Source organism: Rhinopithecus bieti, unplaced genomic scaffold (assembly GCF_001698545.2).
Source record: "Rhinopithecus bieti isolate Rb0 unplaced genomic scaffold, ASM169854v2 scaffold_32081, whole genome shotgun sequence".
Lineage (NCBI taxonomy): Eukaryota > Metazoa > Chordata > Mammalia > Primates > Cercopithecidae > Rhinopithecus > Rhinopithecus bieti.
The window spans coordinates 4,492,895-4,505,296 of NW_016814436.1; the positions used below are offsets into that span (position 1 = coordinate 4,492,895).

The 12,402-nt window shown below is 48.3% G+C and overlaps 1 protein-coding gene across 11 annotated transcripts in view; it reads right to left on the minus strand.

Moving 5' to 3' along the window:
* Positions 1-12,402, minus strand: part of TBC1D22A (TBC1 domain family member 22A) — a 417,209-nt gene that overhangs the window by 281,125 nt on the left and 123,682 nt on the right. For all 11 annotated transcript variants that reach the window (XR_001881226.1, XM_017850750.1, XM_017850749.1 and 8 more), the window contains exon 5: positions 10,948-11,018. Coding sequence is in view for 10 of the 11 variants with exons in the window: in XM_017850750.1 (XP_017706239.1) it covers positions 10,948-11,018 (71 nt within the window). In the remaining variant the exon portion in view is untranslated. The remainder of the gene's footprint in view (positions 1-10,947; positions 11,019-12,402) is intronic.

A 12,402-nucleotide genomic window follows, 5' to 3' on the forward strand; every position in this document is an offset into this window, starting at 1 on the left:
GAGACAGATCCAAGTCACATGAATCAGCTGTGATTTCCTTTCTCTAGCTGCGTCCCTTGAATGGATCCACCAGTTTGTTAAGGATTCACCTGTCAATGAGCATTTGGGTTGTTTCCAGTTTAGGGTTTGTTATATTCCTGCACAGGATTTTCGTGGGCATACGCTTTGGGTTTTCACGGTTAAATACCTAGGAGTCGAGTTACTGAGCCATAACACTGGGATATGCTTAGTTTTCTAAAAAACTCTTTTTCCAAAAAGAGCTCTTTTTTCCAAAGAAATTACTCCACTTTACATTCTGACCAGCAATGTATGAGAATTCCAGATGCTACATAGCCCCAGCCTTCCCAACACTTGGTATTGTGAATCCAACTATCAGCCATGCTTTTGGGTGTGGTTTTAATTTCATTTCCATAATGATTAATGATAAAGAAGAGATACTTCATGGAGCCATCGCATCTCTTCTTTAGCGAAGTATCCGTTCAAATCTTTGGCCCAGCTTTTAACCAGCTTGTGTGTCATCTTATTACTGAGCTTGATGAGCTCTGTACACACTCTAGATACAAATCTCTCTTTCCTTTGTATGTACTGTCATTCCTCTCCCTAGTCTATGGCTTGCTTTTATGTCTCAAACAGATAAGGTCTTAAAATTTCATGAAGTCCAATTGATAGTTTTTCTTTTATAATTAATGTTCTTGTAAAGATACAAGAACTATATAAAAAAGATTTTCGGCCAGACACAGTGGCTCATGCCTATAATCCCAGCACTTTGGGAGGCCGAGGCGGGCAGATCACGAGGTCAGGAGTTCGAGACCAGTCTGGCCATTATGGTGAAATCCCGTCTCTACTAAAAACACTAGCCAGGTGTAGTGATGCGTGCCTGTAATCCCAGCTACTCAGGAGGCTGTGGCAGGAGAATCACTTGAACCCAGGAGGGGGAAGTTACAGTGAGCCGAGATCACACCACTGCACTCCAGCCTGGGTGACAGAGCTAGACTCTGCCTCAAAAAAAAAAAGAAAAGTTTTCTCCTTGTTTTTTTTCCTAGCAGTCTTACTGCTGTGCCTGGCTGCCTCTTTCTCATCCCTCAAGTGTCTCTAGTGGTCACTTCTCCCATGAGGTCTGACCAGGCTGCTGGTCAATAGTCACCTTTCCCACGAGACAGGGCTGGTCATCTAGCACTCCAGCAGCATCTAGGAGGAAGTTCACTCAGGACCAGCCCCTCACAGTGCCAACCAGATGGCGGGCACACAAGCTTTCACTGGGTGAATCACATATGAACGAGTGACTGCATGAACAAATACATCCTGGATGGCGCTTTCTGCCTTTGAAAGTGCTTCCACATCTGTAGTAGACATCACTGTGTTAGCCACCAAACAACTACTCATCCTTGCTGGAACAGAGCCCTGAAGCTGCTCTGGGAGCCATATCTCCCTCTGCCCAACCCTTGCGGTCCGGATGAGGACCCTCTTCCTTCAGGAGAGGTCTCCACTGGGCTAAGCTACACGGCTAAGCCATCCTCCAGCCACCATGACTGACAGTTCGGGGGTGGAGAGGTGGCCCAACACGGGGACAGGAGCCAAGCCAGGGCTTTTCTTGGCTGCTGCTGTGAACGAAAGTGAATGTGCGAAGTGTGGAGTTGCAGCGGCCACCCTCTGATGGGAGGGGACAATCACAAGCTGCAGGTCCATCAAGAAAAGCTGACCTGAAGGACAGCGGGACTCAGAGAGTCCAGGCCTCGAGCACGAAGCCAGACTTCAGCTGTGTGAGCACTGGCCTTCCTTCCATTCTCAAGTTTCCACTGGCCTCTATTCTATATTATAAATTACACTCAGGCACACTCGTGTTAACACATTAGGATCACACCACTGAAACTTCTTTTTAATAAACACTTACTGAAGTACAGCATTCTTATATAAAGGTGTACCCCAAAATCGTGTGTGAATTATCACAAACTGAACACACCTGTCAACACCACCCAGGTAAAAGCCAGGCCATCACCGTCTTAGCAGGCCTCTCAGTCACCGTCCCTTACCTCCTCCCCTCCTAAGTGGCATTTTTTCTGTCTGGCTGTTTGCATTCAGCGTTACACTTGAAAACTAATTCACGTTATAACGCGTCACAGTAGTTCCTTCCTCCACTGCTGCGTAACACGGCCGTGTATGAAATCCATTCTGTTAACACACATTTGTGCTGTTTCCAGTTTTTGCTTTAAAATTTCTTGAAGCTCCCTTTTACGGTACATGTTATGCATTTCTGTTAAGCGTATACCTGGGAGTGGGCCTGCTAGGTTTGCATACCTCTGAAAGACTTTGCTAAAGGATTTTCAAAGTGATTCTACTCCCGTCAGAAGTGTATGCAAATTCCCAGTGCCCTACATCCTTGCCAACACTTGACACTGTGGAACCTTTTCACATCAGCCTTTCAGATGGCTTTGCAGTGGTATCTATCAAGCTCCATTTCGTTTTCATCTGAATTTCCCAGGAGACAAAGGGATGCCGTTGGGTGTCTGCATCTGTGAAGTGTGAGTACAGATGTATTAGTCTCTCCTATGAGGCCATCTGCCTCCTCCTTTCTGACTCACAGGCGTTCATATCTAGATAGTACACATGTGAGCCCTGCTGTAAACAGCCTCCTTCTGGACTTGCCTTTTCACCCTATTCATGACGTCTTTGATGAAGAGAAGTTCCTAACTTTAACGTAGCCCAGTTTATGAATCTTTTATGACTGGTCCTTTCCCTTTAAAATCATGACCACATTCCCACTGTCATGAAGTCCTGTTCTACAGCAGGAATCAGCAAACTAAGGCCCATCACCTATTTATGTAAATAAAATTTTGCTGGAGAGGGCACAGCCCATCTGTTTATATACTGTGTGTGGCTGCTTTGGCCCTATCGCAGCAGAGTGGAGTGGCTACAAGAGACCACACAGTCCATAGGCTCAAATATTCACTATCTAGGCCTTTACAGAAAACATTTGCCCACATCTAAAACATCCATCTGGAAGGTGACACTGGCTTCCATCATATGCATTTCTATGTCACCTTTCCCCAATTTGTGAGTATTTTGATTATTTCTAATTGTCCAGTATTCTAAAACATACATCAGCTAACAATGTCAATTACTTTCTGAAGTAAACTTCCTACAGTGAACCTTTAGCTCAAAGGAATATCGGATACCTTCAAGGTTCATAATGCGTGATTTCCAAGTAGCCCTGGCAGAAAGGGCAGCGGGTCACAACCCAACAGCCTGGTTACACGCATGTCAAACGCATCCCCAACCCAATGGGAGGAGATGCCTGAGGGGAGAACACTCTCTCCAGAAAACAATCGCTCAGTGAATTACGGTATTCTGGAGAGGGGCACAGAACAGTCCAGCTGCCAAGATGCACTCCAGAGGGAGACACTCAGAGTCCTCATGATGGAGCAAAGGCGTGGCCATTATTCCCACCTGGCCTCTATTTTCCCATAAAATGAGGCAATAGTAGTATTCCAAAGAGCGTATTGCTTCGCATGATTCTAACAATGACCAGCCGGGGCGCGGTGGCTCACACCTGTAATCCCAGCACTTTGGGAGGCCAAGGCGGGCAGATCACGAGGTCAGGAGATCGCCATCCTGGCTAACACGGTGAAACCCCATCTCTAATAAAAACACAAAAAATTAGCCAGGCGTTGTGGCGGGCGCTTGTAGTCCCAGCTACTCGGGAGGCTGAGGCAGGAGAATCGCATGAACCTGGGAGGCGGAGCATGCAGTGAGCCAAGATCGTGCCACTGCACTCCAGCCTGGGTGACAGAGCGAGACTCCGCCTCAAAAACAAAAACAAAAAAATGTTAACAATGACAAAAAGAATAACCAGCCCCGAGTATGCATGGAAGTGCCAGGCATGGTTCTGCAGTGCCTTCCGGGTGGTTAACGACCCACGCACCTGAGCACCTCCAGAATCAGGCCTCTTTCACTAGGATGTGCTGGCGGATTGCCAGACGCAGAGCTCCTTCTGTTGGGTACCCAGCCCTGCCCCCAGTGATGGGAAGGCATAAAATTACAAGGCTGGGGTGACGGCCAGACCTGAGTGAAACCAGCTTCTACTTCAAGTTAAAGTCAGCTTCACAGATAACCCTCTCAGAGTCACGGGCTTCATCCAGACCCGTCTGCACCTCATTCTTATTTCAAGCCGTCTGTCTCTTGGCAATAACAATTACAGAATATTACTTCTTTTTCTTTGTCCCAAAATTGCCATACCCATAGGTGAACTAAGGAAGGGCTGGGTCCTCACCAGGCTTCGTGCTTCACACAGTGCTGCTTTAATCCCACTAATCACAGAAGGCCGTTACTGTCCCTGTCTGCAGACGAGGAGACAGGCTCGGGAAATGTGGTTAACATGCCCAGAGTCACACAGACACAAAGGCAAACTCAAGCCAAGCCCCAGCTCCTGACCTGAAGTCCCACACTGCTCAGGAGAGCCATGTGATCCCAAGTCTCCAAAGACCTGGGGACAAATCCGCAGGCTGAGAGCCGCCCACAGATACACACACAACAACATTCATTCACCCAGCCCCAGCCACTCTCCCACCCGCTGCTCAGCCCTGGATACAAAGACGCTGAAGACTAGCCAGGCTCATAGGGGACTGTCCATCAGTGAGTGGACAGAGACCCCACGGTCCTTTCTCTACACTCTGGCCACAAAGACCCTGTGAAAATCCCGTCATTTTAACACCACCACCCCGAAAAACTTCCAATTGCTTCTAATCATGCTCAGCATAAAAGCCCAAGCCCTGCCTAGGCTGACGGCTCCTGCGGGCCTGGTCCTTCCTGCTTCTCTGACCAAGAGGCCGACACTCATCACTCACTGTGGCCCCTCCCACTTTTACTATGCTGCATAAATATTCCTTAAATGCTACACCTCTTCTGCCTCAGTGCCTCTCTCTGAATGTACCGTTCCTCTGCTGGGACCAATTTCATCTAGAACAGGGTCAGCAAACTGACCACCAGCCAATCCTGCCCACCAACTTTTGTAAATAAAGTGTTATGGTAACACAGCTGTGCGACTTCCTTTATACGGATTCCCTGTGGCTGCTCTGGGCCACAATGGCAGAGCTGAGCTGCAACAGACCACAGGGGTCACCAAGCCCAGGCTGTTGACTGGCTGCCCTTTCGAGGACAGCCACTGTCCGCTGCTCTCCGTCTGTGCAGGGCCGGTAGCCGCCTTTCCACAAGAGCACCCTCTCTCGGTTTCCACCTCCCCGGCTGCAGGAGGGGCCCACGGTACTGCTTCCTGTTACCTACTGTTCTCCCTACTCATCACCTGTGTCTGGTGGGCACTACTCCCCGATGGGGAACACAGTGAGGTAACGGGTAAGCCCTCTCCAAAGAATGAACCAGACAGGAACGCACCCCCAGGCGCCTGCACAGCTGCCTCCCAAGCTCCTCTAAGTCCTCGCTCAAAGTCAGCTCCTCAGTGTGGCCCACCCTGACAGCTACCCACCTGCTTCAACAGCCCCTTCCCCTCCTCAGCCCTCACCATTGCATCAAGCTGATCCCAGGCCTTTCCCCACAGCACTCCTCACCTTCCACAGCACATCAAATCTACTTCTCAGTGTATTGTTTGTCTTCTCCCACCAAAATGTGAGGTCCACAAGGGCGGAATGTTCGTCCAAGGCCTTGGAACGCTGTTTGCCCCACAACGGACCCTCAGTCCTTCCTCGCTGAGTGCACGAGTGATCACGACGTGCAGCAATTCTGTCAGACCCAAAGGGGGCCACGGCCCTGATACGCATGCGCTCACTTGGGACAAGTAAGAACGAGCATACACTTCTGGGTTTGGTTTTGATAGTGGAGAAGACAGAGGTGGGGAGAGACAGAGCACGGAGGACACCGGGAAATGTGTGCGGGTTGGCCCGGGGCAAGGTCGGAAACAGCCTGGCCAATGAAGCCGCGTGCAGCAGCCAGGAGAGAAGGCCTGCGTGCCAGGGAAGGGGCCCGGCCTTCAACACAGGGCAGTGTGGGCCACCAGGGGTGGTCAGCGAGGCCGTGGTGTAGGCAGCCTGACATCAACTGCATTCAGTGGCCACAAAGAGGGCTCTCAGAAATACTTCCCACTCCCCAAATTTTAAACTTAACTTGGAACACAAATTCGAAAAGGCAAGTACGTCATGATCGGAACACAGGCAATAAAAACACTCCGTGAGCTCCTGACACTCCGGTCCCTACAGGAAAACACACATATGCAAGCTGAGGCCTTTCAATCAGTAAGCAAGACTAGAAATTATGCAAATGAAATACATTCAAGTATGCAATGAATTTTAAATGACAGAACTACAGAAAACTTAATTGCTGTATTAGCATGCTATAAAAACACTAATCATAAATGTAAAACAATGCATGCACATACTTACATCTAAATTGTCCCGGTGACACAAAAATCAAATTGTTCCCTCCCACCATGTTCATATGCAAACCTACCTCAATACACTGCAGAAAGAAAAGATAATACTGGAGCTTCACTCATCATTTTTAACCATTAGACTCACTAACGCAAATGTTCAATGTTTAATTAGTTTTGTGCCATGTTTCTGAAATACCTATTTTAAAAAGAGCCAGAAATATGCTTCTCTATAGCAGTAATTTTTAAAAAGTTACTACCCTGCTTGCATAAAATGTAAACATTAAGTAGTAGTACTTGTGGCTGAACGGTATGTTCTAGACTAGATGTTAGTTTTTCATAAAAGACAAATCATGTTTCTCATCGTTCTTCATTGAAGTGGCACTGCCCACTCATCAATTAAAAATAAGGCTACTAGAATCATGTTAATTACAAATCATAAACACAATGAAAAAGAGTCATTAGTTTGCCAGACCCTGAAATAGGTTCCCATTCAAGCACAGCTTTGGTTATCTGCCTTTTTAAGCTGGACAAATGATACATTCTCAATTCTGGGTGTAACTGTTAACATCTGGATCCTGGACGGACTCTCAGACTGGGATAAACCCCTCCCATCTTACCCTACTCACCCGAGCCCTCCCAGACGACATGCTCCTGGCTCTCAACGAGTCTCACTCAGCCTCTCTCCTCCCACGCGGGCCCTCCAACGCCCCAGGCGGGCTCTCCTGCCCAGGTTCCTCAGCCCAGGTGTGTGCTGCCTGCAGTGGCAGGCACAGTGCATGACTTTCAATGACCTGCTTCCCAGGTGGCTCATGTATACCTCACCCTGTCCCACTGGAGCCTGAGTGTCCTAGAGCAGCTGTCTCCAACCCTGGGCACACGTGAGAACCCTCAAGAACCCAGGTAAGAGGATTTCCTGAGCTCCCCAGGAGATACTAACATGCGACCAGAATGGAAACCCACAGGTGAAGAGGGCAGGCCTGAACCTCCCTACCCTTGCCTCCCATCCCCCGCCTAGCCACAGGGTGGCACTCTGTGGACTGCACGGTTCTCAGCATGCCAGAGTCAGTCAACACCCTGGTGCCTGAGTCCACCCTAGAGATTCCAATTTGCTTCATGGGCCTGGACACAAGGATCGGGAAAAGCTCCCAGGAGAGCTGAACGGGAAGCCAGGGTTAAACCCTGGGATTCAGGGAATGATAAAGAGGCATCCTTGATTGGGGAGACCCCTTCCCTGCTGAGGTCCCAATCCCCACCATTGTCCCAGACGTTCTTGAAACCCCAGCACCTGCAGAGGGCCTGGCTGAGGGCAAATGTGTGAGTAACACGTGCTGACTCGGGGATGGGTGACTGGCATCAGGTACTGTGCTCCCCAAATCTCTACTTTTACAGAAGGCCCAGAGCCATGGTGCAGCATGACTGCCTGGGGAGCTGGATGGCATCAGTGCTCACCAACACAGGGCACGGAGCACGGCAAATGCACAGTGATCACTTGTTCGCGGAAAAAGAACCAACGCTTGCCCCCTACTCTAGTTGTGAGAGTCCTCTTACCCCACCCCTATAGCCTTTGGCCCCTCAACTCCCTTCCCTGTCGCTTCCCAGTTCTTCCTGTCCCAGCTCTAGTCCCCTCCCAAGAGACTGCCAGGAACAGCCTCCCCTTACAACCAGCACTGCTCCTCCAAGCCAGACACTGGGCAAGAACAGCCTGGTCCCTGAGTTGCCTGCCCACACGCCTGTCCACAAGAACCTCTGAATGCATGGTCTGATGCAGGGCAAGCGCTCAGTAAGGGACAGACACAGGGCAGCAGTGCACTGGGAGCATGGGAATAAGATCCTGAGAGAATGGGCTCCGTCTCCATGTAGCCTAGGTCTCTTGGGGCTGGAGAGGGTAAGAGAAAAAGACAGACCATCTACCTGTCTGTTCTGCAGGCCCCAGGGGGACAACTTGGTCTTCTTCCCTGCCTGCTATTTCCTAGCACCCGACACAGTGCCTAAAACACAAAGTGCTCAATAAATGCTAATGGATGAATGAATGGATGAATAGAATGGATGAATGGAATGGATGAACAGAATGGATGAAAGAATGAACCAACCAATGGCTCTTTCAAGGCTTTTCTCTTCCAGAAACACAGGCTCACCACTCCCCACTTAAATCCTTCAGGATAAAACCCAAGCAATGGGGCGAGATAGGGAGGGCAGTAGGGTGTCTGTCACCTGGCCTCCTCTTGGGCCCCTCTACCCCAGCCTATGTTCCTGCTTGTCCCACCACCACTGTGTACCCCAGCTCTTACGGCCTCCCCACTTCCCACCAGCAGAGAGAACACTAACATCCCTTTTGAGACGTCACGTAAGATGCCACCTTCCCCAAGAAGACTTACCTGGCATCCTCATGAACCCTTTCTTAGCATCCTACACTTGCAAGGACAAGTTTTGCTCCCTGACCTAACATTTATTTTCTACTCATCTGTCAATCCAAGCCCAGAGAGGGCCAAGAACCACCATGTTCATCCCTGTGCCTTGTGACTGCAAGTCTCCACATCCTTCCCTCCTTCCCCACCTGCCATGGCCTTGCGAATCCCAGGTGTGAACTCCCCTCCTAGGAGAAGCTGACCTTCAGCACTAAACTGTCCCCATGCTGTGGTACTCCTCCACCCCCTGGTTCATACTTGCGTCCTGTCCAACCTACAGTATGTAGTCCCGGCCTCCACCACCACTGTCACATCACAAGTCTGTAGCACCCGACCTCCTCCTAATGGCAGGCTAGTGTCTAATTCATCTCCATCTCCCAAGCAAAGGACCCTGCAAGGAATGATGGTTAAAGGACTACATGTGTCTTTCCTTTCACATGACAAAGCCCTGAGAACGCTCAGGCTTTCTCCTATGAAAAGAAAATACTTGGGTCCCCAAGATCACTAAAAAACTCAAGCTGGAAACTGCTCAGGGCAAACCTGCCTCCCATTCTATCCAAAGTCACTCCTCTGCTCACTGAGACAGATGCACATCTGATTTGCTTCCTTTGGAAAGGTTCATCAGAAACTCAAAAGAATGTAACCATTCGTGGATCACCTATCTGTGACCTGGAAGCTCCCTCGCCACTTTTTACATGTTTTGATCAATGTCTCATGTCTCCCTAAGTGTATAAAACCAAGCTGTGCCCTGACCACCTTGGGCACCTGTCGCCAGGACCTCCTGAGGCTGTGTCGCCAGTGCGCCCCCAACCTTGGCAAGATAAACTTTCTAAATCAACTGAGACCGTCTCAGATTTCCTGGGTTCACACTCCCACTTGCCTCGCCAGGATTCCTGACTAAGACTCCGCCTACACCCACCTGCCCTCCTGTCCACAACCAGCAAAGTGGGGCTGTCTGTCACCTCCCCCTCTGCTCCTCTGTCCACTGAAACCAGAGTGGCCATTTCCACATCAACCCCTATGCTACACACATTAGAGAAGTGGAACCATAACCCGCAGAGGCTGAGAACTAGAAGAGAACAGTATAAAATGACTCACGTGAGACTTTCCACCTAGACACGGCACATCCTTAACAAACAGAAAATGCAGTTCGGTATTTTCATCAAAACTTCCTACAAACTAACCTGAGAAGTTTGCAACCTATCTTAGGGGACATTTAGAAAACTGGATATAAACTGGAAAACTAGGTTAAAATACAAAAGCACAAAACAAAAACGTAAGCAATCGCAGCAAGTCTGATTTTAATTGCAAGGAATATTTAATCAATAAATATTCACTGTTCAGAGCTGCATCTGCATTTAGGATTACGAGGTACTAAGCTGCAAATTTATTAGGACTCATGAGCCAGAAAAAGTCTTTTAAATACTAAAAGTCAGACCCAATTTAGAGTAAACACTTAGAGCACACTATTGACTTAGCTCCAAAATAATGAAAAGGAAAAGAGAAGAAAACTGTCTATAACCAATTCTGAAATGGTCGCCAGGGCCAGACTCACTCGCAATGGTGCGCCCGAGCTAAGAGTACCAGGGCGTGCTGATGGTCACCACCGCCCACCCCAACCTTTCCCAAAGCGCTTCCAGACACGCAGCTCAGCGCTAGAGCTGAGGCAGCGGGAACTCCGCACTCCACCCAAGAAACACAAACCGCTTCTCTCATCCATTTTCTTCTTTTCCTAACAACACTACTAATACTTACAAAAAAAAAAAAAAACTTGGTCAAACATATGTCCTTGTTTTCAGCATATCTCAAACAAATTTAAAACCTATTTCCCTGTTTCAACTCCTCAGAGTTGAAATAACCATCTATGCTGAAACCTTTCTATATCATAGGCTGGAACATATAAAGATTTTCTAATAATAAAATCTGAGGAAAAAAATACCGTTGTTGTAATTATGATCTATCCTTGTTTTCTGCCAGTCCTGTCAAACCAAGCTTAAAATTAAGCAAAGGATGGAAAACGTCAGCTTAGCCATAGCAAAGCCCTTTATCACTGCAACAAAGCCAGGGCAAACCCGTGGGCGTGGCTGTCAGGCCCTACTCAGGCCAGACGCCCGCAGTCCCTGCACACAGGAAGGAGGCGCTGATGGGCGGCGCGGTGGGACTTACTGAGAGGAGCTTCCACGTCATTGGACGCACTGGCTTAGGGATTCCGGACCAGCTCAACTTCCGTAATTCCTCTGTTGATGAAAAAAGAGACAAGGAGAAATAAGATTTACAAAAGGTTAGCAAACCTCCCCAGTGCTTTAACACATTCCATCTGTTTTATTAGGAGGCAATGAGCTCCATCAACAAATTAAACTAAATGATCAACATTTCAGATACCGATTGATTTCAGTATCCCAGAGAAGATAAGTGACCATTCTACTCAAACCAAGCTACAGGTCACCTGTTTACAACAGAATCTGAGTACATGTCTGCAAAAGGCATCCCCAGTGTCCCTGCAGCTACCCTGGGACAGGTGAGGCGCCATGACCCCTTCCCTCCTTCAACCAGGGAAGTCCAGAGAACACCAGCCTCCTTCACTCCCACCTCCTCCTCTCTCCCTCCCTCCCACCTCCTCCCTCTCTCCCTCCCACCTCCTCTCTCTCTCCCTCCCACCTCCTTCTCTCTCTCTCTCCCTCCCTCCCACCTCCCTCTCTCTCCCCCTCCCACCTCCCTCTCTCTCCTGAAGGCTTTTACCCCAACCTGATCATGTTAATTGGTTTTCCTTTCTTTCATCCATCTCACTTTCCATTTACTATTTAAGCATACCTATATGATGCCGTTTTTTCTCACTACTGGTTTTGAAAGAAATCGTTTCATGGAGATAAGTTTGTCTTTATACACCATTAATTAAGGATGTGGCCAAATTCTACACAGACAAAGTCTTCAAGGTAGTCTGATACAAGTCAATGAGGCTTTATAAATACCTACAAGTAGAAAAAATCACGAGACGGGAGGGGCTGGCCAGAGGCAGAGGGGTCCTGGAGCAAGGTCCAGTACCTCCAAGGGCAGGGAAGGACAAGCATCGGGGCAGAGGGGTAAGGATGTGGGCCCCGCATTCCATCAACCTTCTGAGTCTCCTTGAGTGTCTTATTCCCATGCCCTGAAGGGCGGGAGAATCCATTTCAATGTCCAGGTATAGCAACACTTGCCCCATCCCACAGAAACTCAAATCATTATTTCTTTCCTTTAAGTTAGGCATCTACCATTAGGTTCTTCTCCTAACAGCTTGGAGCTAATGATTAATAACAGGAATAAAAGAAATGACTAAAGAGAAGATGTTGCTAATATAATCAACAAAATACAAAGTCCTGACATCTAATCTTTTTCCAATTACTAAAGTCTAAGTAAAATAAGTACAGAATAATTGGGCGACAGTCGCAGCAATAACTTGCATTTTACAGCAATCTCAGAAAATATCAAATCTTCCCCAGTACCCTAAGGATATTATGAAAAGCAGGAACCTCATATCTGAACACCAATAATGTAATGTTTACCAACCATGTTCCCAGTGCCTCTCCCTCAGCATAACTCTGGTTTTCTGATTATGGTTTATGAGGAAAAGCTGAGAGCAAACTT